The sequence below is a fragment of the Phaethon aethereus genome, assembly GCF_964289735.1.
Source record: "Phaethon aethereus genome assembly, chromosome: 1".
Taxonomy (NCBI): domain Eukaryota; kingdom Metazoa; phylum Chordata; class Aves; order Phaethontiformes; family Phaethontidae; genus Phaethon; species Phaethon aethereus.
Window position 1 is genome coordinate 145,930,516 of NC_138575.1, and position 25,508 is coordinate 145,956,023.

The 25,508-nt window shown below is 40.9% G+C and overlaps 2 protein-coding genes across 5 annotated transcripts in view; one reads left to right on the forward strand and one right to left on the reverse strand.

Annotated features, from left to right (window-relative positions):
• Nucleotides 1–25,508, forward strand: part of CYFIP1 (cytoplasmic FMR1 interacting protein 1) — a gene marked incomplete at its 5' end in the record, with an annotated part of 62,442 nt that overhangs the window by 28,624 nt on the left and 8,310 nt on the right. For all 4 annotated transcript variants that reach the window (XM_081998366.1, XM_081998369.1, XM_081998367.1 and 1 more), the window contains 3 exons: nt 2,505–2,592; nt 16,519–16,662; nt 18,173–18,263. In XM_081998366.1, the coding sequence (XP_081854492.1) occupies nt 2,505–2,592; nt 16,519–16,662; nt 18,173–18,263 (323 nt within the window). The remainder of the gene's footprint in view (nt 1–2,504; nt 2,593–16,518; nt 16,663–18,172; nt 18,264–25,508) is intronic.
• Nucleotides 9,357–10,028, reverse strand: LOC309417080 (fibronectin type III domain-containing protein 9-like; the record flags this gene model as incomplete). The annotated part of the gene is made up of 1 exon (XM_082014489.1): nt 9,357–10,028. The coding sequence occupies one exon, from the start codon at nt 10,026–10,028 to the stop codon at nt 9,357–9,359; it is 672 nt and encodes a 223-aa protein (XP_081870615.1).

Genomic DNA, 25,508 nt, shown 5'->3' on the forward strand with positions numbered 1-25,508 from the left:
CAGCCCCACTGTAAGATACCAAGTGACTGTATCTCTTGTTCCTACTGCCTTTTCTTAACCTCTTTCTTCCTCTCTCAGCATCTTTCCCCCACATCCCTCAAGGAAATATAAAGTGAGTTCTTGCTTCAAGTCTTTAAGAAACCTGTGAGGTTTCTAATGTTCTAAAACATTAGAGATGGAGAAATCCCCAAGAATGTAGAGGAGCCCTGGGGAACACACCAACTTGTTTGTACAGAGCTAATGAAACTTAGAGACTATGTCTCAGAAGTATTTCTCTGGTATTTGATTTCTGAGGCTGTCTCAATCCAAATACAGTCTGATGACTGGTTAGCGCCCAGGCACTAATGTTACTGTAGTTCAAATATATTCACAATACCTTTTTGAAAAGAGAAAGAGTAATAGTTAAAGTTTCCCAGGTCATGGGATGCACCCGCATTTATATTCTGAAACAGTCTTTTCCTTGTGAGGGTTTTAATTTAATGATCACAGAATCACAGAATCACTATGTTGGAAAGGACCTTCAAGATCATCAAGTTCAACCATTAATCCAGCACCACCATGTCCCCTAAACCATGTCCTGAAATGAATAACAAATGTCCTGAATGATAACAAATCAGCTCTTGCCCAATATGTCTGCACACTGAAACCCAATCTTAATCTCAACAGACACGATATCTCTTTTGATTTCTTTCATTTAGAGATTTTCTTAGGGCTTGAAAATTGATGTCAGTTTAAAAAGCAATAGGATTTGGAGAGAAAGAAGGGGAAATTGAGTAATCTCTGGGACTGTCATATGTTGCAGATTACTTTGAATTCCATCAATTGTTTACAACATCTCCGGTAAACTCATTAATGAAGTATTTGTGCAGAGAAGAGTCAAGTAATCTCAAGAGGGAGTTTTCAGTTGCTGTGTGAGAGAGAAGGGGGAAACTTGTAAACTGAAGAAATGTAAATACAAGAAGATTTAAATTGTATATATATAGTATCAAAAATAATACACAACTTTTTTCATCAAAGCTCTAAATGCAAGTATTTTCTGGACTTTAGCAAGTACAAGTACTTTTGGAAACACAGGGATACAATACATGTGAACAAGTAGCAGAAACTGTGGGTATACCTATTTTTGAGCAGGTTAAAAAAAATACAGAAAACCTTGTCCTGAAGTTATAGATTCTCACAAGAATGATTCAGATTACTCGGAAGTAAAACACAGTGGAAATAATTGTAAGCAACATCGTGCAACTTATACATGTTTGTGTGAAATATTTTTTGATTAGCATGGCTGGTTTTGTTTTCAGCTAGAAAGTGCATCTATTAAAAATAGAATTTCTGTGTTCTTTCTAGGAAAAATATTAATGAATAATTTTGTGTATTGATTAAATTCAAACCTATTTTAAACAAAACCAGATCAAGATAGAATTGTATCTTGTGATATTTCCTAGATGCATTTATTTTATTCAGCTATCACTCAGAACAGCCTGATCTGGTACAAATATTTGATGTACACTTCTTAAATAGCTATTTTTCCTCTTCGCTGTGTACAGCTTTGTACCATTTGCCAAGAAATCCTTTTTATCAAGTTTAAAAAAAAAAGGTAGCCATACATGCGCACCAATAATTTTGCTCGGTTTAGTAAAGTTAGGCAGAATCAGAATTGTAGTAGATGTAGATTAACTTCTTTCTGCACTAAAACTGTAATGCTGCAAAATGTGCATTACACAGTTAACAGGCAACGTCAGGGGAGTGGGTCTGTGCTGCTTGTTCACGAGAGGACTCGTGCCCGCAGAGTTCTGCCCAAGCCCCGTTCTTCAGCCTCTGGGGCCCTCGGTTTGGAGTGGCTGTTTGATCCTATCTTTTGCAGTACTCCATGTCTTTGTAGTTCTCCTGCCACACACTTAACAATATACAAAGGTAAAGCTAAACATTGGTACGTATTGGCACGTGCTCACAGTAAAGTAGGATTAAACTTTTGAAACATGAATTTTGCTACAAGGATTATACCCTTCCTCCTGACTTTTTTTTAAAGGTATTAACTTAAAGTATTTCTCCTGCTGTGAGTTTCTTTGGGGAGAGGAGTGAAAGCTCCAAGACATTAGATAGAAACGTGATGATGTTCTTTGAAGGTGTAGTTTATTCTTAAGAACTTAATTTTGGAAGCACAAGGAACTTTCTTACTCTCCGTGAGAGACTATTGCTACTTTGTTAGCGGCTTCTCTTTTTGCTGGGCTGGGCTAGAGTAGAGGTGAGAAATATTTGGGGACCCTGCACACCACTGGAAGAACAAGGGTCCCAGTAAGTGATGGAAAAGTGCGTTATGATACGTGTCCAGGCTTTTGGGCAGTGCAGACTATGCTCTTCCCCAGTTTCAACTTGGGCTGAAAGGCTACCGGTCTGTCTTTGATTTTATATGTAGACAAAAGCAGTATTGTACAGGGTAAGGTGCATTAGGTGCACACCTGCTAACCTAAATATAATTAATAAATTCTTTAATTTTTTTTTAATAGATTTGTTCGGACCGTGCTACCATTTTCTCAGGAGTTTCAGAGAGATAAGCAGCCTAATGCACAGCCACAGTATCTCTATGGATCAAAGGTTGGATTTAATTCCTTTTTTATTTATGTTTTGCTAATACTTAAAAGTATCTCTTAATTATCGAAATTATGGAATATGAAAGTTATTAAAAATGGACTCAAATACATTTTGTGTATTCGCATATACTTTTTTTCAGACTTTGCTGTGAAGCTCACCATATATTTCAGCCAAAGTGCAAGTGATTAGTCTGACGGTTAGTCTTATCTGACATAGCTAAAAATAAGTTCTTCTCTCAACCGCCTTGCAGTGCACAGTTGCTCATAGTGGCAGAGCAGACTCAAAGAAAAGATTAATTAGTCATCTGGTGAAGTGAGAATAAGAGCCCATCTTGGGTGCAGCTGCTCCCTTGTTACAGAGATGAAGACTGTGATGGCAAGAGAACAGGAAACAGATAGGAAAAGCTGCTTCAGATGTTATCTGACTTAAAACGAATATATAGATTCTGACTGTCCTAAACTATCAGATACCAAACTGCTTAAATTATATATATTTAAAAAAAAAAAAAGTAACATTTCTTTGGCATCTTCAATCCAAGGACGTCAAAGTTGTCGTGATGAACTTGGCCTTCTGGCTATCTTGTCTCCTATATTAGCATCATCTTTCTTGCTTTGCAGGTTAGGAGTGCCTAAAAGGTTTGTGCTAGTTCTCAATAGAAGTGTACATGATATATGGGCATGTACTCTGTGCCTTAAGGCAATGCCCAGTACTGAGGTTGGAAAGGAGCTTACGTGGGTGACGAGTTGAGAGAATACTTGGCGCAAGAGAATAGTCGTGGGCTTTCCTGGAGCTACACAAGTTGGGAAAGTTAGCCTGTATTGACAGGACCAATGCTATGCTCATGTGTGCAGTATTGTGTGCTGGAGGGATAGATTTATTCTCCCTGATCACTGCAGATTTATGTTCTTATGCTTCAGAATTACTACCTGAGTCTTAATGGCAGTTAAAGGCATAGCACATTAACATATATCTGTGTTTTTAGTATCCAGTCAGAAATATTGATCTACTTCCAACAGCAGTGGTATCTTCAGCAAATCATTAGAGAATATTTAACAAGATGTCACTCTTAATTTTGCATTGTTTTCCTGAGTATCAGGGAGGCAAAATGAAAGTGTGGAAAAGATCAATAAAACTATAAGGATCAAATTAGAGCACTGTTGACTAAAAAAAAGTTTTAACATTATGTACTCTGTTATCCTTGTAATTTATGCAAGTGCACTCTAAGTGTCATTTTCATGTCTAGCTACTTTCATTATCTAGTTGTTAATTAAAAAAGAGTACTATTAGTCCTTGTCTTACTGTTATTTTCTGCACATCATATCCTAGTTATACAGTGCAATCTCTGTGATTTACCCAGCAAGCTAGTTTTTGAGAGCTGAAGAGATCGCTCAGAAATTACAAATTTCAGTCCTAATATATCTGCAGCATATGTAAAACTTCCATGCTTTTAAAATGTAAAGGAGGTGGAAAAGGATTCACATGTCTTTAACGTGGAATGTAACAGCTGATTGTCTGTTGCTGTGAATAGTGTTTTATATAATTGTTCTCCAACAAGGAACAGTCAATTACAGGAAAGTGGGATTTTCTTACATTAGAGTTATTGTGTTCCTTACTATTTTAGGAATTCACCAGATGCAGTGTAAAGAGCAAAAACCCCACTGAATTTAATAGAAATTGCTAACTTAATTTATCTAAGTGATGATACAGTGGGGTGAGTGACAGAGGATTAAAGGGGGAACCCTTTTTTTTTATCAACCAGGTTACATTATTACAATGAGTTTAGTAATCTTTAATCTGAGTGCTATACATTTTCAGAAATCTGACTATTTTTCTATATGAGCAGGAGCAATCGAGGGGGTTCTTTAGATGCATTTTTTGAGCAAATTTCGTAACTGGTTATGCCTATATTAGCAAATATTCCCAACTCTCTGTAGTTTTAAATTTATACAAGAGTCTATTTTTGGTCTTGAATCTGATGCATTTTGGAATTGAGGATGTCTGAATGGAATTTTAGGAGGACATTTCTACTGTATATAGCAAGTAACAGATAGTAATTCGTACGTGATAGAGGCTACACGTTCTAGCATGTGATGTAATTGCATGATATCATTCTGTGTACTATATAGCCAGGCTTGTCACAGAGCACACCATTGTTTGGGCTCTTTAACAGTTATATTGTTGAACTGCCTCCTGACTGGATAGTAGTGGGATGTGGAGTAACTGTGTATCTTTTATTTTACTGTCTTTTTTGAGCTCTTGAACTACTCAAGATATTCAGATAAGCACTTTGATCATACAGACAAGGAATGACTTTTTTTATTTGCCGTATTGGACTTTGTTGTTTTTTTGGTTTTGTGGGGTTTTGGAGTTTTTTGGGGGTTTGGTTGGTTTTTTTGAGCAACCCATGGTGTTTATTTAGGTCAAGACAAGAGCATTGTGGTTTCTTGTGCGTACATACACTCACGCATGCATGTGTTGCACTGGAATGGCTAAACACTTTCTGTGCAGAAGTTTTGCATGAGCAATGTGCTTGCTTCAGAGTAATTAAAGACATTTTTAGTTTTCATCTCAAAGCGTTCACATATTCTCATATTTCTAAATGGATCAAAGCATTTGGTCTATATTAACGTGTATTGATGGTTAGCATAGACAGTTGTGTCCACATTCTCTGTTGCATCTAAAGTTTTCTGAGTGGTATCTTCATCCAACTAGTAAAACAGAAACCCACAGATACAACTTACTTCTGGCTGACATGGGAGCAGAGCTGTCAGGTGGGAAGGAGCTGACCCGCAAAAGCTTGTCAGCCTTTTCAGTGAGCTGGAGTATTTTAAAAGCTCACTGAGCATGGTCATTGAAATACCTTTACTCAGGTGAAGTGTGTAGGAGATTGAAATTTGGCAAAATGGGCTGAATGCATAGAATACCTAATAATATATGTGTAAGAATCTCTCCTGGGGATTTGAGACTATCTTTTCATGTTAATGAAGTACCTGGTTTTATAGAGGTTTTGTAGACCAGAACTTAAGAGCTTCCCTTCTGGCAACTTTTTCCAAAGATTTTCATGTTTTTGTGTCTTCTGCATTTTGTAGATGCTAACTCATCTGTTTTGTGAAAAAAGACCCCCCCAGAAGATATTTCTCAATGTGAACATAATAGTTTTTTTCTTCTGCTGGTGCACAAATTAACGTCAGTTTGCACCATGTTGCATCTTGTTATCAGTTTAGTAATCACTTAGAACGTTTGCCCCTTACTAGATCACTGTTAAAACTGGACAGTGAACTACAGAAACACAGAATTGCCAGAATGAACCCGAATGAATCTGTAATAAAACTTTCTGAGCAAAGAGACAAAGAATCGGGTAGCTCTGTGAGTGCGTGATGACATGAGGTCTTCAAAACTAGTGCAGAAGTTGGAGGACGCTTGTTATGCGTTGCTCATTTGCAGCAGGTGCGAGGTGGTGCATTGCTTGTGAGGAGATATAAATGTTTGTCTAAGTAGTGCACAGTAATCTTCTTGGGTGGAATGGTTTTGTATTTAGATGAGGTAAATCCCATTCCTGGGAGCACTTCCTTCTCAACCTGATATAACATGTGTCCTTCTGTATATATGTGTTTGCGTATAAATAACAAAATTCAGTAGGTGAATTGCCTCAAAACTGCTTTAAGACTGAACTGCTCCTTGTTCTCAGTATGGTATATACGTGTGTGTATAACATATAAATGCATGTCAATATATGTATTGGACTACCTTAAAACCCATATAAAGGAACAGAGATGCAGAGAATTAAACAGGTTTTCAAGAGCCCAAGAAGTTGGCAGAGATGACAATATATGTCTCTTGGCTCCATGCCTTTAACATTAAAATCCATGCCTTTAACATTAAAATCACCCCTCCTCTCTGATGAAATCCTAGTCAGAGAAGTATTACCGTAATTTGATTACAAGATCATTTTAAAGCATTTTTTTCTGTCCCTGCTACCCAACTGCCCCTTTTTGGCAGTAAACCTGTAGTGTTGGCTTCATGCTCTGAAGAGAGGTTTTTTGTGTCTGTTTCATGAAACACCTTCATCTGAAACAGCAGTAAGCTCTTGTCATCTTCACAGATTATTTAAGACTGGTGGTGTACTGGGTTTGCGTGGGAAGGTTTTGGTAGCCGGGGTGCTGCAGGGGTGGCTTCTGTGAGGAGCTGCCAGAAGCTTCCCCTGTGTCCGACAGAGCCAGTGCCAGCTGGCTCCAGGATGGACCCATGGCTGGCCAAGGCCGAGCCCATCAGCGACGGTGGCAGCACCTCTGGGGGAATGGAGTTAAGGGGGGAGGGGGAACCTGCACAACTGCAACTGGAGAGGATTGAGAATTTGTGAGAGGAACAGCTCTGTAGACATTAAGGTCAGTGAGGAAGGAGGGGCAGGAGGTGCAGGTGGGTGCCTGAAGAAGGCTGTGACCCCGTGGGGAGCCGGCTCCTGGCAGGGCCTGTGGCCCTGTGGGGAGAGGAGCCCAGGCTGGAGCAGGGTTGCTGGCAGGACTTGTGGCCCCGCGGGGGACCCAGGCTGGAGCAGCCTGTTCCTGAAGGACGGCACCCGTGGGGGGACCCAGGCTGGGGCAGTTCATGAAGAACTGCAGCCTGTGGGAAGGATCCATGTGGGAGAAGTTCATGGAGGACTGTCTCCTGTGGGAGGGACCCCACGCTGGAGCAGGGGAAGAGTGTGAGGAGTCCTCCCCCTGAGGAGGAAGGAGCGGCAGAGACGACATGTGATGAACTGACCACAACCCCCATTCCCCATCCCTCTGCACCACTGGTGGTGGGAGAACGTAGAGAAAATTGGGAGTGAAGTTGAGCCTGGGAAGAAGGGAGGTATGGGTGGAAGGTGTTTTAAGATTTGGTTTTAGTTCTCATGACCAATCAAATCAGAGTAAGGTAATAAATTAATTTCCCCAATTTGAGTTTGTTTTGCCTGTGACAGTAATTGCTGAGTGATCTCTCCCTGTCCTTACCTCGACCCACGAGCCTTTTGCTAGATTTACTCTCGCCTGCCCAGCTGAGGAGGGGGAGTGATAGAGTGGCTTTGGTTGGCACCAGGGTCAACCCACCACAGGTGTGTTAAGACAAAGAAAAAACATGTATCAGCTGGAGGAAATGCTATGTAGGGGGTGGAGAACATGTTACGGCTAACTTAACACAATAAAGACGCTTTTTGAAGTGTGTTCTAAAAGTAATGCCCGTCTCCATTCAGCACGCGTTTCTGTGTGTAGTACCTATCCTAGTAGAAAAAAGTAAAGACGATGCATCAAACTTATGCCAGCTCCTGTCTTCCTAGCAATATGACAGTTGATGTCTTTCACAAGTTGTGGGAAATGTTGTCAAAATACAGTAGCTGAGAAGACCTGCCGCCTGCTGTGAAGTATTCAGCGGGCACGCTCTTGCCAAAATTGTACGCCACCTTGGCTTCCTGGGCGCGATGGGAGGGGATGGTGGCTGCCTGGCCAGCAGTTCTCCAGCCTTTACTGGTATAACTGAGCTGCCTCAACGAGAGATGACGTTATGCACATGGGCCTCTCAATAGCAGTTTAAAATGCCTGCAGTCACAGTGTATCTTTGGTTTTTTATACACACAGTATTATACGGTAATACTAAGATTTATTACGGGTTTTTTTTATGGAACACAAATGCACTTAAGAGCTTTAAAACAGGGTGACTCATACATGTAAGCCAGACAAGATGCTTCGTGTTGTCAGGGTGAGCAGACTTCTATCCGAAGGGCCTTTCTTGGCACTTTGCCGTGAAGCTCAAGGCAGAGTGAGATGATCGGCAGATTTGCTTGTTAGAAAAATAAAATGTGTTTTGCCATGTTTTTATTTTTTTGCCCCTTCATTACACAAAATGTACTCTGCAGTTGGATAGAAATTTGCAGCTGGTGAATAAGTTTTATCACTAAAACTGAAAGGGAAAGAGAGAAGGAAGGGCCACAAGCTGCTTGTCTGTACTCTGTTTACTCCACAGTCACTCACCTGTGGAGCGAAAGGTGGCTTGTGGGCACCGAAGAGTGCAAAATATGATAACCAGGATCTACCCTTAGTTTCACCAAAAGTGTCCTTACAGAGTTGCTACCTTGCCTATGTTTTTAGACCGAGGGGAATTTTAAAGACAGACGAAAGGAAACCGTTAAAATCCTGGTGAGTTTACGTGCTGAGGCTGACCCCATTCAGATGGGAGCTATGGAGAGCACCGTGGTCGGCGAAGCGCGTAGCCTGCGTGTAGCAGTTTGTAGTGTGTAGTTTGAGAAGCAGTCAGGATTGTGGGGGTAAAACTCACACTGGCAAACCACTGCACTCAGGGTGTACATTCCAGTTGCCTGTAGCATAACAGCCTGGATTGCCATCTGAAAACTTCTACTCAGTTTCAATTTATGCTAGTAAAAAAAAAAAAAAGGCTCTCCGTCACTTTTGATTCATTTTTATATTTGTTTTAGACTAAAGAAAAGCAACCAAAAAATCCCCTCAAAATCTAAACCAATTATTTGCTATATGCTTCATTTTTAAATAATGGAGTGTGGCTGAAGTGCTCATTTCTTGGGAATCTGAACCTTCGCCTCTGAGTACCTCTGACTGTGTACGGGCCGTCAGAAAGGGACGTGGCACCGGGGATACAGCCGGGAGTGCTGCCGTGAGCAGTCAGAGCTCCCTGTTGTGAGCAGTGACAAAAGACATGATGTGTTTGATGGCAGCTGGGGTGTTACATGTAGTAAAAACCTCCTCCCTGATAAAAGTTTTCTAATTTATAGCAGAGCTCTGTCCTGCCGCTGACACTTGTTCCCGGCTTTTGGAAGTCGGCATGACGGGCTCCTTGCATGTGGAGGGATTCTTTATGATTGTGGCCAGCTGAATGCCACTGGGATGCTTTTCCTCAGTGTCCTCCATCGGTTGGCTCTGCCTGCTAAACTCCTCAAAGGCATATGCCATGCTTTTGGTCCTTGCCTTCCCGTGGTCTTGTTTGGAGGTCCCATTTCGCCCTTGCAAACTCTCACGTCTCCTGCGGCACAGGAGGTGCAGGCAGCTGTAGAGGAGGATTGCGGCGATGATGAAGAGTAGGATGCTGCTGGTGAGCCAGATGCCCAGTGCCAGCTCCTTCTTGGTGCTGCTTGTGGATGCAGGGTCTCGTTCCAGCGTGTTAAAAACTCTGCACTGGTCACCAGAGGGGTTTGCGGACTGGCAGGTCACGCACACCAGGTATGTTGTCAGTGGAGTTAGGTTTTCAACAACAAAGGAGGAGCGACTGGCAGGCACTCTCTCTTCCTTCTGAAAGCTGTTTCTCGAGTAACTCGATAGCATGCTGTTCCAGTTAGGGTGGTACATGACGCTGTAAAAGCTGTCGGTACAACTGGCCATTTTTGGCCAAATTACCATTGCTGTGTTTCCTGTGATGTTTTGGACGGTTATTCCCATTGGGATGTTGCTTAGGTAGGTTGTTTTCTCTGCTGTTGCTGATCTCACAGTGGAAAGGGAAGATGTTCGTTTCCCAGGGAGGTAACCGAGAAGTTGCAGCACTGGAGATGTCGTGTGGATCTCAATTATAGTGCTCTGTAATTTAGGAAAGGAGTTTATTAGGAAACTATGCTCTTGTTGTTGGTACTGCTGTGTCAAAGTGAGAGCTGGCAGTTCATAAAGCTTGGAGTATTTTAAACTGTGTACTTTTCTCCCCAGACTAGATACATGCTTACAGAAATTCAACCGGAGCTGCTGCCTGTCCAGGTGATCAGTTGTATCTTGTCTCTGTGAGAGACGGTGTGTTTTGCAGAATTTGCAATTGGGGAACCACTTCCATTCACAGGTTGTTTTTTTTCCAGATGACTGTATGCTTGAAATGGGGAGCAAGGGGATGTTGGCCCATGGCATCCTGTTCAAAATTTGCCTCTATGTGAACTTTGGTATGCACGCTACCTTCATATTTGGGACAGTCCCTATAATAAGAACACTGGATATTTTTGTCTTGAGGTATTTGTAGTTAGGTAACATTAAGCTAAACTCTCATTAAAAGAAGAGTCATAGAAATCTGAACTGAATTGAACTGCTCTCTGGTTTGGCATTAAACTAAAGACCGACGGATTGACCATCCAACTAACTCTTTACTTGTCACACAGAATACTTGCCTAATGAGTATGTTGATAAGTGGTGTTTGGATTTGTTTGTTAAAGGAAAGAAATGCAGCATTTGCTTTTTTCCTCCTGTCTGAGTGTCTTGCATTTTATTTTACTTACTTGGTATTTTCTGTAATCTGAGAGCTTGCTTTTGAGAGTAGTGAATTTTCTTAAGTGGCAAGTGAGGGGTGGCAGAAGTGGATTTTGCGGGATAAATTCCTCTGGCCATCCAAAGTCTTGATTTTTTTGCCTGTCACAGTCAATTGAAAACCAAAAACAGTACATGGAAACATCACCAGATATTATTTTGCCTCCAATATAATTTTACATTAGTTTCTTACTTGCTGATAACTCTCGTGGTTTTTTTCTGGTGGGTTAGCACATGCGTAGCCACTGCTAGAGCAGTGGCTGTGATGATTATACATCAGTGGCATCAGTATCACAATAGTAAGTCTTGATGCTAGTCAACCTCTTGGAAAAGCTTTCTCAAGCTAGGATTAGTTGGTGAAGTACAGCTTTCACTATAGCATGCCCTTTGGATAGATAGTGTTTTAAAAAAAAAAACTCAACAAACGAATACTCTTTTCTGTGCTAAGCAATTGTATGTAATTCTGTAGTCTGTCTACCCTGAACTAATACTCCTCTTCATAATAAAATTAACATTAGAAAACCTGACAATATTTTGAGATTCTGCGTTTCCGTTACCACTGTAAATAGTGTAAGGAAAACATCTTTTTTCTGCAATTTGCTAAATGCTTCCATTAAAGAATATCTTCCTTTCAGGACAAAAAATTGGCTTCTGCATTGGTAGACTTTTTAATTAAAGTTGTGATTTTATAGCAAAACAAGCCTTAATAACAGCCAGTGGATATTTTTGTAAGTTGAGTGGGGTTTTTTTTAGTTTACAACTGTGAAGGTAAATTTTTCATGAGAGCCTACCTTGGCAATTTAATCTGATTCTCTTGTAGTTTAGTACTCAGTTTCTAGTGGCACTCATGTGAAAGTTTTTTCCACTGTGAAAGTTTCTTGCTTCTTCTATGAACCTGAATTCCCATGACGGTAACACTGTATTTCATTGTTTATAACTTTGTTATAAAAATTACTTTTTTTTCTAATCAATTTTCAGATGTTAAGTCTCCTGGCTAAACAACAATTTACTATTGAATATTTTCCTGATTAAGAAAGGTCATAATATTTGCTCATAACATATTCTGAAACTAGTCTGTAATACTTTTATTGTCTTTCATACTAGATAGGAGGCTGGCAAAATATATGTTATTTTAGTGGGATCTTGATTGCTACATTACATTAGTAGTAAGAATTCTGTGACTGTTTATGTACAAAAATTGTTGCTTGAGGATTATACTTACTGAGAAGTGAGGAGAAAAAGATGTACATTAATTTTCATTACAATGTAAAACCTCAGATGTGACTGATCTGGGTAGATGCTGCCTTTCTAATTGTGTGGTAAATGTACACTTTTTGATACAGCAACAATATAAAGCAACTGATTTTGCTATCAAATAAACTTATTAGACACTTTTTGGCATCTACCCAACTTCTGCAGATATCAAAGTTGGGCGCATTAATAAAATCACAGCCTTTACTTGGTCATTCGTCTTCTCATAGAACACTTCCTAACACAGTCTGGAAACAATAGTTTCACCCTCACAGCATTTTGCAAGTTGAATGTTTGGATATTAATTAAACAAAAATAATACTGGCTTTTTATTATTACAAGACATCAGTTATTAGAAGATACATAATTACTGGCATGTAAATGTTTGGAAAAGCCATTTGATGTTTTATAGATTATGAAGTCAGTACTTACCGTCACTTCCTGACAGAAATTTCAGAACAGAATTTTCATACGGTGATGCTGCTGCGAAAAGGACATAAACACTAAATTTTCTATAGAGTTATTTCCTGCATGATTTTTGCTTGCCAGTTTGCTTTTTCTTCCCCTCACATTCCCTGGACTGAATTCTCATTGCTTGGTGCTTTCAGTGTTTTTCTCCGATGATGCTGGTGGCATGTTTTCTTTGTCTCTTCCACTTAAATTCATGCAAGAGAACATCTTCTCTAAAGACGCTGTTGCCTTGCTTTTCAAAGAACATACAGGAGAAAAAATAATGTCTTCCCCCCGCTCCCCTTGCCGGCCTCCCCTTGGACAGTGTGCTGCCTGAACATCCCTGTTATATGCTCTTGTGCCTGTACCAGTGATGCTGTGAGTGATTAACGTTAGCACTTTGATGACATCAGCAACTAGCAACACTCTGTCCTTTTTTTTATTTAAGTAGGGGAGGGAGGAAGCATAGCTTAAAAAAAAAAAAACACACACAAAAAAAAACCCCAGAGCTCACTCTTTCCTTCCCTTCTTCTCCTCCAATTTTATTAATGTCTTCTTCCCTAAGCGTTTTATGCTTTTGTGCATCACTGGGGGAAGCGGTGGTGGCGTGTGGTGGTTTTCTAAGTCCCTTGTCACATATAAAGCTCTGTTAATTCAGTGTTTACAGGTGGACCATTTTAGGTACTTGCCCATGAAAGTTACATTAAAGAAAGATGTATTTTTAGATTGGCTGGCTTTTTATTGTTACGTACTGGTGAGTTTTTAAATACTGAAATCATGTTTTTAGGGCTTGCTTTTCTATGACAGATTTCTGCTGTGTGAAGAGGGATTCCCTCCCCTTGACCTCGCAGCAGTAAAATGCTTTAACCTACTGGAGTAAAATTCTCCTTGTGCTACAGCCAAAATAGATACTTTGGACGCATTTATTGTGGAGACCTACCTGGTTGGAAACATCAAAAGCAAAAAATGAAATCTCACCTTTTAGGGACAACTGTATAAATGCTTAGTGTATCGGGACATTCAGCTGCACATATTTTCTTAAGGTTTTACCAGTTCTCTCCTCTGTTGATGCTCCAGACCCCTTTTCTGTAAGCAGAGCGCTACGCAAACACACACGTTGCGCTAGAGGAATGCAGTTTTAGGCTCTCCAACCGCTGGGGTGTGTTTGGAGTTTAGCCTTTTAGCCAGCTCCGATTTAACAGCAGGACTGTGTCGTGTGTTAGGAGTTTAACAATTAGCCAAGTGTCTATTTTAGTTTGCGTTCACAGAAAAGATGGCTGAGTACTTGAAACAGCCCTCCACCACAAAATCAACACAAGCCCATGGTCTGTAGAACAGATCTTCCCAGATGATGGGTGGCTGAGGCCGGGGGAGCCTCCAGAGCAGGGTGACCTGCAGCAGGTTGCTCAGGGATGTGTCTGGTCGAATCTTGAACGTCTCTGAGGACAGAGAATCCACAGCCTCTCTGTTCATTCACCCTCCCAGCAGTGAAGTTTTTTCTGATGTTTATCTGGGATTTCCTGTTTGTGCCCTTTGTCCTGTCACTGGGGACTGCTGAGCAGAGTTGGCTCCGTCATCTTTACTTCCCCAGCGAGTTATTTGTGGATGCGATCCACTGAGCCTTCTCTTCTCCAGGTTGAACAGTCCCAGCTCTTTCAGCCTTTCCTCATAGGAGAGATCACAGAATCATTAAGGTTGGAAAAGACCTTTAAGATCATCAAGTCCAGCCATCAACCCAACACCACCATGCCCACTAAACCATATCCTGAAGTGCCACGTCTACACCTTTTTTGAACACTTCCAAGTGATGGTGACTCCACCACCTCCCTGGGCAGCCTGTGCCAATGTTTGACCACTCTCTCGGTAAAGACATTTTCCCTAATATCTAGTCTAAACCTCCCCTGGTGCAACTTGAAGCCATTTCCTCTTGTCCTATCGCTAGTTACTTGGGAGAAGAGACCAACACCAACCTCGCCACAACCCCCTTTCAGGTAGTTGTGGAGAGCGATAAGGTCTCCCCTCAGCCTCCTCTTTTCCACACTGAACCACCCCAGTTCCCTCAGCCGCTCCCATAAGACTTGTGCTCCAGACCCCTCACCAGCTTCGCTGCCCTTCTTTTGACACGGGCTCCAGTCCCTTAATGATCTTTGAGACCCACTGCTGGACTCTCCCATATGTCTCTCCATGTCTCTCCTCTACTGGGGAGACTGTCACTGGACCCAGTACTCCAGGTGTGTCTAGCCCATGCTGAGTAGAGAGGATGGACCACCTCCCTTGCTCTGCCTGATGGAGCCTGCTGGCTGTTGGCTGCCTTTGCTGCAAAGGACATACTGCTGGCTCGTGGTCAGCTTCTTGTCCACTAGGACCCTCAAGATAAGAAAACAACAAAAAAGCCCCCACCCCAAACCCACCTTCTGCAGGTCAGGCTGTCTTGCTGTATAGTTTCTTCACAAAGATGGAGACAGAAGTTCAGGCGTGTAAAAAAATACAACTAAACCTTTAAGTAAATTTCAGTACTGGCAACTTCAAATTTCACATTGCAGAAATAAATTGCTGGTTATAACTTTGTTGTTGTTGAAGCATGATAAAATTCATGTAATTTTATATATGCAAAGTTTCTCACTTAGGTCAGGAGTTGCCTGATTCAAAAAGTTAGTTTTGGATCTCTAGTGTTCTCTTGTTATGACCTAGATGGTCACTTCTGAGCATGTGCCTTTGTGTCTGTCTTTCATAATGAAAGGATTATTGACCTGTGAGGGTTTGTGAAGTATATCTAAGGCACCCACAAAAGGTGGCCAAGAAGTGTTAACTAGTTGCCAAATTTGCATTCACTATGTGTCAATCTGGAATCCAATTTTTAAATTTCTAAGTCCACATGTTGGAAACTGGTGTTTATGTAGACATTTACATTATAAATAAAAATGTGTATCTTCTATCCTGATCTCTTGTAAAGATGATTTGTAAGTCCTTTTCTTTTATGAAACTAAAATCCTCCAAGAGCTCGGTAGAGTTTCATGACTTGAATTCCCAGTAGTTTCTTTGTGCAATACCATGTATTACAGTATCTGGTACTGACTTGCATGAATAATTGGGGCAGGATCTGCACTGGAGGGAAGGCCAGTGCTCTTCCTGGGTACTGGTGAAGTAAAATTTTCTGTTACAGCTGATGCGTGTGGAGTTGAAAGTCTAATAGTATGCTGTCTTTCATGCATGCATGCATGAGAATGAAAACTGCAGAAAAGAAAAGAAAACACAACAGAACCTTCTGCAAGAAAGGTTGGCAAGATTCAGCAAACAGTTCCTAAATCCCTAGGCTGCATCAGTCTGTACAGTTGTGTTCACTTTGTAGAAATAGTTATTAATATGGCAAAGCATCTGATCCTGTTTTTACAACCCTGGAAGAATTTCCATGAGCTTACATCCCAAACTTAGATTTGCTTTGCTCTTGTGTACAGCTAAGGGGCTTGGAAAAGGAAGATCCTTAGTTGCAGAAAACAGTAGCTGCAGAAGGCGGCTGTAATTGAGTCCTCAGAGATTAAAACACATACTATGAACTGAAAATTGAAGTAACTTCTTTCAAGATGTTTTGTATGTAAAATGGATGATATAGGAATAGAAGCTGAGCTTTAAATTCAGGGATCTGAACATTGGCATTGACTACTCTTATCCTTTCATACCTGTGTAAATAGAAAAATATGAAAGAGGAAATGAAGATGCCTGGTGAAAAAAAAAAAGTGTTTACAAATTTTCCTTGCTAATACAGAGATTTTGGTTGGAGTTCCTGCCTTAAAAAAGGGATGCCTTGTATTTTAACTTCCTGGAGAGAGGCGGAGATACGAAGTTGTTATTTTATTTTTAATATGCTTTACAATGCTGAATTAAAATGAGATTATTATAAAGATGCAGTCAGCTGATATTGTCATTAATCGTACCTGTTCTCTCGTTTTAGGCATTGAATCTGGCATATTCCAGCATCTACAGCAACTACAGGAATTTTGTTGGTCCCCCTCACTTTAAAGTCATCTGCAGGCTTCTTGGGTATCAGGGTATTGCTGTTGTGATGGAGGAGTTGCTGAAAGTTGTCAAGAGCCTGGTATGCCAATTGTCTTTCATTTTCTGCTATTCCAAATGTTTTTTGGTAGGAAATGTCTCAAGAAAAAAAAAGTGAAAGTAAGATCTCAGACAAAACTAATTAAAATGTTACTTCCATTGAAGTTCAATATAAGCTGTGTTTGAGACTACTCAATGTCTTGTGAAAGCAAGAGATGATGCGCTTTGGTAGCCTGAGCGATGCTTTGAAAACTTTGGATTTTGCATTGGAGATCAATTGAATTTGGGGAGACCTGTGCTGTTAGATCCTGGGTAAACTCTGGAAAAATATAAATGTTTCAGATTAGTTGATTTCAACTTAAAGATTGTACTGTAAATTCACTTTCTCGGTATTTTTTGAGAACATCTGGAGTGTGCTTTCTTCCATGCCTAACTTCAGGGCTTTTATTAATAACACTGACACATGATGCCTTAATAATAAGGAAGTTTAAATCTCTGCTTGATCTAGCAATGGATAGCATCAAGCCTATTTAGAAGAGTGCTCAGACTATATGTTGAAGAAGTTATTCATAGAGCCTGGCTATCTCGTATTGGAAATGGCCTTTTCTGTAATTAGGAGGATGTTGAGGAGCTTGCTGCTCACTGTGTTATTAGTATCTATGTACACAGTCATAATGCATTGCAGTTAAGTTTAAGCCAAAGAAATGGTCTTTTGCTTCCTGTCCCTGTTGCCTGTAAGGAGCATGCTGACAAAATAATCCAGCTGTGCTGGGGGATAGCTGTAGTATTCATAATTTCACTTCAGACACTTGACACATTCGGCAGTTTGTTTACAATGTTCTAAGTACCTGTTTGATGTTCTAGAAAGGCTGGAGCCTGCTTGAAGGGGTGCTGTGGTCTAATCTTCAGGGAAAGAGGAAAACACAGATATTTGTCGTGGTTTGGGGTCAAGTGTTGGTTTGTTGTTCTCTGGGGGATTTTAAAAGTTTATTATTTATTTAGGTGGTAAATCATCTTAATTCATTAAAGGTAGCATTGAATGCTTAGGCATTTATAAAGGAGGTTAAAAGGCCTGCAGGGAGGTATCCTGCTGATGCCTGATGCAGATGCTTAGATGCAGGGAGACAGATAGGAGATAGATGTCTAGCGGGAGGAAGGCAGACTGACTGTAGGCTGGGACTGTGTCTTAACTGGTATGTCTGGAATAGCCAGTTTAAGCTGTTACACACATACGTAATCCTAAGGATTTTTACCAAAAATATAAAAGTTGGTTAGACAATAGAGACAGTCTGCAAGAAAAGAACATGATTTTCTCTTTTTTACCTTCCTGGCCTTAGCTGTTGTGCCACTCTTCCTGTAGCAAAAGGTGGCTAATGCCATATGAAGGAAAGTGCAACTGTATTCATTTGAAAAACCTGCCTTTTTGAAGATGATGACTGACAGAATTAAATGCAATATTTTTAGAGCTTCTTCAATTCCTGTGAATGCAATTTGTTGTGAAGTTTTTTAGTTCAATAACACTGACATGTTTACACACATCTGTTTTCTCTTAGTTACAAGGGACGATTCTTCAGTATGTCAAGACCCTAATGGAAGTGATGCCTAAGATCTGTAGGTTACCAAGACATGAGTATGGTTCTCCAGGTTGGTTCATGTTTGGTGTTATCATGGCAGCCTTAATAAGATAATACTAGTCATTGTCTTCTGGATCACGTGTACCTCTGTCTTTCCCTCCCTCTCTTCTCTATCCCAATAATCAGCACTTAGTCTGTTTTGTTGGGGTTTTTTTCATAACAAGAAGCATTGAATGCTGGGCTTTCTGAAAGTACTTAATAAAGTTTTAGGACTTCTGTGCTTAGGGCAAATAAAAGGGTGGCAGTCTTTGTATAGACAGCCTTACGACATAATTGATCTTGAGCTGGGATGGTCACAATAGTTTCTATTTCTAGTCTTTCTCATAAGCGTGTTGCGCTTTTGCCTCTGCAAGTTAGCCCCTCACACTTGTTCTGTTTAAATGTCTAATTTAGATAACCCTGGTTCTCTGGAAAAGCCTCTATTCCCTCTTCCTTTGCCTGTATCAAATGTAAGATAAAAGGAGTGATACTGCTGCAAGGGAAGCTGGTCCTGCCAGAATAGATATGCCTGAGGCTTGTGTGGGGCGCATCTCAGCCACTTAACAGGAGGTGTGACAGTTGCAGGAGAAGAAATTACTTTGAAAGCTGCTTGCCACTATGGAGAAATAATTGGCTAATTAGTATTTATCACATTGTTCACTGAAATTCTGAAACTCCTTCCCCCCCCCTTAAAAATATTCCTCCTCCACAACTTCTAATTAACACAAATTAATCCTTCCATGTGCCACCCACCTCCTGAGTAGATCTTTATTTTTTCTAGAACCGCTTAGGTTTATTAAATGCCACTCCAACTGGAATGAGGTTGGTTTTTTTCTGCTTCCCACAGCTTGCTCGACACTTATTACCAATGTTAAATGAAATCAAGGATGTACTAAGTGTTTCCTTCCTGTTTTTCTCCTTGGAGCATAGAAATGGATGAATCATGGTAGTTTGCAGTATAAAAATAATATTTCTGAGGTTTTTAGCCACTCATTAAGGTCTGACCACAAAAGCAGTAGATATGCTCAAACATAGGTTATGCATCACCAGGGTCTGTGATGCTGCAGGTGACATTAGGAAGCTCATAGACTCTTGCCAGAAATTCTCACCTGTAAGGAATAACTATTTGGCTGGAGATGTCCAGGCACTTAGGCAGAAACTTTCTCTTGAGGTTAAAAGGCAAAACTTCACTTGTGCGATGGTAGCCTTCACAGGATTGAGTAAAACATTTTAAAGTTCTTCATCACTTTCCTGTTCTGTAGAGATCACAAACTACTTTGACCTCATATTTATTCTTGCAAAAGAAATCCCATATGTTTATATGCCTGCTGTACTGAGAGATCAGAGTAACTCTTGGTGTTAACGATGGAAGATCATAGCAGCTAGAATTGGACTGGATCTCAAAAAGCCACCTGATTCTTTGCTCCTTCACTGCCCCTGTTCCTGGCAAGTTTTGTCTTGACACATGTATTTTTCCTGTTCTGAAGTATTTCTAACAGTGGACACAACTTCTCGGAGAGTCTCTTCCAAGAAAGGGCAGAGACAGCCTTTATAGCACTGTCAAGCCGCCTTTCCCTTTCCTGCTGAAGACATGAGACAGAAAATGCGTCAGGGCACCTCCATCCCTCCCTGATGTCACTGAGGAGTCGCGTTGTGCTCTCTTATGCCTCTCCATCATGGAGGTGTCTGCCCTTGGAGCAGCTCTGACTGATAAAGGAAAATGTTCTCTGCAATGGGGATGTGGGGATTTTAGCCCTCATCTGACATCTTGAGAGGAACTGCCAGCCTGTAGAAGGGCAGGCCCAAACTGTGCTTGATTTGAATCACTGTCCTCATCCTTTCTGTGCTAAATTCTCCTCGGTAGCAGTCTTTGCCACACCTTGTTTACTTGGTTCACCACAGAAAATGCAAGTTAATACATGCCAGCTGTTGTGTGTTCCCTCCTCTGCCTTTGAAAGCTTCCTGCAGAAGTTAGTAGTTGTAGTAGTAAGTCTGAGTGCTATGGAGCATGCCTGTATGCTGCTTCTATTCTTTCATAACAAATCCTTTAATCATTTCTTTATAATTGGCACTACCTACACATACAGACCAAAACAGTGATTCTGATCTACAGATTAAGTGTGTAGATTCTCATCTGTCTTGATGTAACATGCATTTCTCAACCCAAAATTAATTTCCTGAGTCCATGTGCCGTATGCAAAGCGATTTAAGTATGCTCAGTAAGTAAGCCTCTAGCTATTTCATACACTTCAAGCTTTTCATTTGGAGAGCTTTGTTTGGACTCTGCTGATGGCAATTACTTGAGCCCTACATAAAGCATCCCTCTAGACTTGTGGATTTCTAAACGGTGAGTTATTCCTGCTAAAGGGTACAGACAGTGGCATCAGAATTGTTCAGGGCTCCTGTTGGCTAGTGGGTTTGTTTCCATAGGAACAGTCTAAAGTAGTGGGGAACTTGCTCATCTTGTAGTCACAAAAATATTTGTCTAAAAATACATTAAGCGTAAGGATTTTTAAACGGACTTTTAAAGACACTAAAGCTCTTAAAGGAATATTGGCCTGTAAGAGTTGAAACTTGAAATTTCATCTTGGAGGTAACATTTGCTTCTGCTACTTTTCTAGTATTTGAATATGGCATTCTTGTTTTTGAAAAAATGAGTATTTTGTGTCCTGCCACTCTGAAGTGTCATTGGATGTGATGAGGACAGTAGTTTGTCATCTCTGCTGTGAGATCAGGCTTAGATTTTTGTCACTGGTGTATCACACCTCCAAAAGAAAGGTTTAAAAAAAAATAAATCTGTGGACTTAGCAAGATATAAACTTGGTGAGAAACTAGCTTAATGGTGCATTTTTTTCCTAAGTACAGCATTTCCATGTTTCTTCTTTAAAAAAAAAAAAAATCAGAGAAAGAAAACACCAAAAGGTGATGCAGGGAAAAACACTCATTACACCAGTCCATGATCTCTTGATGTGTGTGTGCATGTGTGTTTGCATGGCAGTTTGAGGAAGCCTCCCAGTGCCCCGTGCTGCCTGCTGCTGTGTTCCCGCCTCTCCCTGGGCTGATTGTGCTGCTGGCAACACCTTCTGAGCTGCTTCAGCACAGCAACCTGGCAAAAAACAGTCTTCCACCCCTCGTTTTTCTGGAATATTTCAGGTCACAGTCTAATAGGAACTGGAGCTACCCTGGGCTGGGAAACGTGGGGGAGAGCTGTAGTGGCTAGAGGCTGCTGGGGAAGCATCGCTTGGGGCACAGCAGAAGGGCTAGTAATGCCTCCCATTATCCCAAGTTTTTGATCAAACTTGGATGAGTAGGAGAATTAGTTAATTTCTTGGGAGGGGGGCAGGATGGCTTGAGTCGTTGTGGGGAAGAATGTGAAGGGAATTTATTCATAGGTTTTTCTGGAACCTGCCCATTGGAGAAAGATTTGGGAGGGAATCACAGACTGTGTGAAAAAATTTGGGAGCAACCCAAATCACCTAGATGATTGCAAAAGGAGGCAGTAAGGACTGATCAGATATGCAGGACACAGGGATATCTCTTTCTAGCAAAATAAACACAGTGCACAGGCTCTGTGATCATAATTCCCAGATGCATTTATATGCTTAAACCTTAAAACATTTCTGTTCATGTTTCATGACTGCTGATATACAGAGTTAATGATGTCTCCTGTGAGCCAAGGCAGTATTTGTAGCATTTGAAGGTCTCTAGGAAAGTGATCATAAATGAAAGGTCATTATAGCACCCAGTTTCTTGGGAGCAGGCATTTTTGTTGCACATTAGCAGATTTTACTTGACAATAATCAAGTCAGTACTCTGCAGAAAATAGCCCACAACTACACCAAGAATTATATTCAAGGTCTAGAACTATTAATTCAGTTCTAGAATTAATAGTCAATTTGCATCCAAATCTTTTAGGTACTAGAATTGTTAGAAGCTCTGGAAAGTGTTTGATTTGAGTCTTTAGGTGTGAATTGAGATAGTTTTATAGAAAACGAAAGGTGACCAAAGTGAAGAAATCCAGCCAGCTTTGTGTTGCATGCATTGGTGTGGTCTGACTTCCCAAATTAATTAGTGTACAGACTGCACAGCTGAGACTTGGCATCTGCTGTTTGAGTGCTGTTGAGATAGGATTTTGGAAGCAGACATGGAACCTAATCCTTTACTAATCTTCTATACTTGACTAGATCTATTTTATATCAACAGCCTTTGCTTCTGCTGAGATCTGTGTCAATCAGAAATTGGGATTATAAAATCGATTATTATGACACCTAATGTCATCCCATCTGCAGGAATAGGGGGGTTTAATTAAAATTGCTTTCTTGGAGAGAAGGAGCAAAAAGCTTTGATTTATTTGCCTTGCAAAATGCTATGTATATATAAGTAATTCAATACATTACAAATTGCACCACAAATAAAATTAGGGGAAGGAGGAAGGTTGCATGCAGTTAAGTGAAATTAACTTTCCTAAGACACTTGTTCTTTTTGCAGGACTTCAGTATGCATGCATAGTTTTTCACAAAAATACAGTTCTGTGTGCTGTACATGGAGGTGTAATTGGGAATGCCATAGCTCAAACATTAATGAAAACATGATGATGTATTTCTCCACTCTACTCTAGGGAGTAGATCGTGCTTTTGGTGTCATTTCTGTTCCATCAAAAGTAGCCTATGTAGCTCTGTAAACTTTCACCTGTCTTGCCGCTAAATCAAGCCCTTCATCTAAGGGGAAGCAGAGCACTGTTGATAGTGGCATTCGGAACAACTGCGTGCTAATAAATACCAGGTGTCAGATTTTCAAACTAAGGACACAATTTGTCCATGAAAGCATGTTGTGTGGGTGTCTGTATGTGGAGACTGGGACTTTGGGTGAAGAAATAAGGATCTTCGTTAAAGATAAAGACTTTGTGAGGAACTCTGTCACCTGGAGTGACTGTAAAAGACAATATGTAATTTTTCTGGTATGAACCTCAAGCCTCTTTGACTTCTGTTGTCCTGCTGCTTTTGGGTGGACTTACTGTCTTGCTTCGGTTCCACTCGCACCTTCAGTATGGGTTTAGGTAACAGCATTCCTTGTTGCGAGCCACAGTCCTCTGTGCTGCTCCTGGTTTCTCTCTGTGCCGCTCCTGGTTTCTCTCTGTGCCATCCTGCTCCTTTATATTTGCTGTAGGTGACATGGGTTATTCTTGTCAGAGCTGCCCATGTAACACTGATAAAATTTTCTCAACATCGTTCCAGGCATCAATCTCTCTTCTGAAACTCCCCACAAAATCCACAGGCTGGGCAGGGAATTGTGGAGGGTCTGACCCTGCCCCCCCTCCTTTTCAACCTCTTCACAACCGATGGTCATTTCCTTGTTGCAGTAGCAGAATCGTCCTTGCTGTTCTGCTCAGCTTCTATTTCTCAACAAATTGCCCCCCACTCGCCATACAAGACAGGGAAAAACATCCCCAAGTCTGCCCCTGTAGCCAATAGCCTACTTGCTCGGGTAGTGCTTTCACGCCATGTGAAATCTGCAGTACTCGCTGTGTTTTGGGGAGTCTTCCAGCTGTACTGGCAGTTCACCGTCAACCTCTGTGTACATGCTATGGATACTAAGAACAGAAACATTGGTAGATACTCTGGTTTGATTTCCTCTGTGGCACAGACCTAAGTCCAGGATAACACAATGGACTTTTGCTTCCAGAAGGGCATGGTATGAGGAAAGTATTTGACTTGACTTCTAGCAGATGATCCTTAGAACACCTTTCTTTATAGGTGTGGAAGCCCTTTCATCAACAGAGAAAAACACAAAAGAAATACTAGAGTGTCTAACTAAAACATGCTGTAGACTTGTGGTAAAGTTTGCTTCAATTCCCTCACTCTGCATTTTTTTTCCTAGTATCAAAAAATTTTTGTGAAAAATTTTCTGCCATATCAGTCTGCCTTTTTCACCTCATCTTTAAAATAGGAATCCCAGTATTCAGCACTGCAGTATCTCTCTTGCCATGGTGGGCAAGTGCTCACGGCTGCTCAAACACCTGGGAATTGCAACTGGCCTTTATACCGCAGGGTTTAATGGCCACCAACAGTCTTTTGCAGAGCTTTTTCATTGCATAGTCTCCATGTTATGGGAAGGGGGGAGTTGGTGATGCACTGGCATGACTAAAGAAGCTAAAATGTAGACTAAATCTATCTTCCAGCTAGACTTAAATGTGTTTTCCTTTGAATGAGTCAAGCTCAGCAAGTGCTCGTTACATCTGACCTATCGCCATTAGTTTTTCAGTTCTGCTTTTCTGTTGAGTCACTAAACTACTCAAATTAGGTCTGAAGTTTATCTCCACTGAACGTATGCAGGAACACTCATTTACTGCAAATTTTCTATTGACAAACAGTTCTTTGAGATGTAACAGAGCCAGCCCTCCATTCCCTCACCATGTGCTTTATTGATGTTTCATGTTACTAATTTTAATGACGTGAGGCTTTCTGTAGAAGTGCGTGGGTTAGCCATACAGTCCGTCCTTCACTGTACATTTTCAAAGTTCTTCTGCTGAATTTGAGGGATTTCCTTAGCATAGATATGCTCCAGGCTGTATTTTATGTTGCATGCTCCTGTCTCAGCTGGGTAAATACTGAAGTCTGATCTCCTCCATGGAAAGTGTTCATCAGCTGTGCCCAGGGAACATATGGGAAGGTGCTGGGGGCACCTGCACTCTCTTTCCTCATCTACTCTCAATTGCTTTAGATGTGACTGGGTGGAGATTTAACTGTCTGACTTAATCCAGTGTAATGGAAATGAACTGCTGTTATGTAGCACACAATTCGAAAGCTTTGCACAATTTATTTTCTTCTGTCATCAATTGAGACTTTTGGTGGCTTTTTAAAAGGGCCAGGCTTGTGCAGACAGATGGAAAAATGCTGATAAAAATGAACTTGTGAAAAGCCAGAGAGCTGTCTGACCTACTGCAGTTCTCTGCTCTTCCTCGCCCATCCTGCACATTGCTTTAACTTTTGTGGTGCTGACCAGATCGAGTCCCTGCAGAAGCTGCCAAGCCTGGGGTCTCCTGGGCTTGTCTCTAACCAAGGGACTGCGCAACCTCTTGGACTGGGGAGGAAGGAGCTGGAAATCCACCAGTGCATTAAGCATTGCCGTTGTTTGGGAAAGGCTTGGTGGTAAAAGACATATATTTATGTTAATTATGTAGTTTTTAAAATAATAATTTAGCTGGTTTTTAACAGCTTTTGCCAAAACTTTGAGAGAAACAATGTTCTGACTGTGCTTGCCAGCAGGATCTGATGCA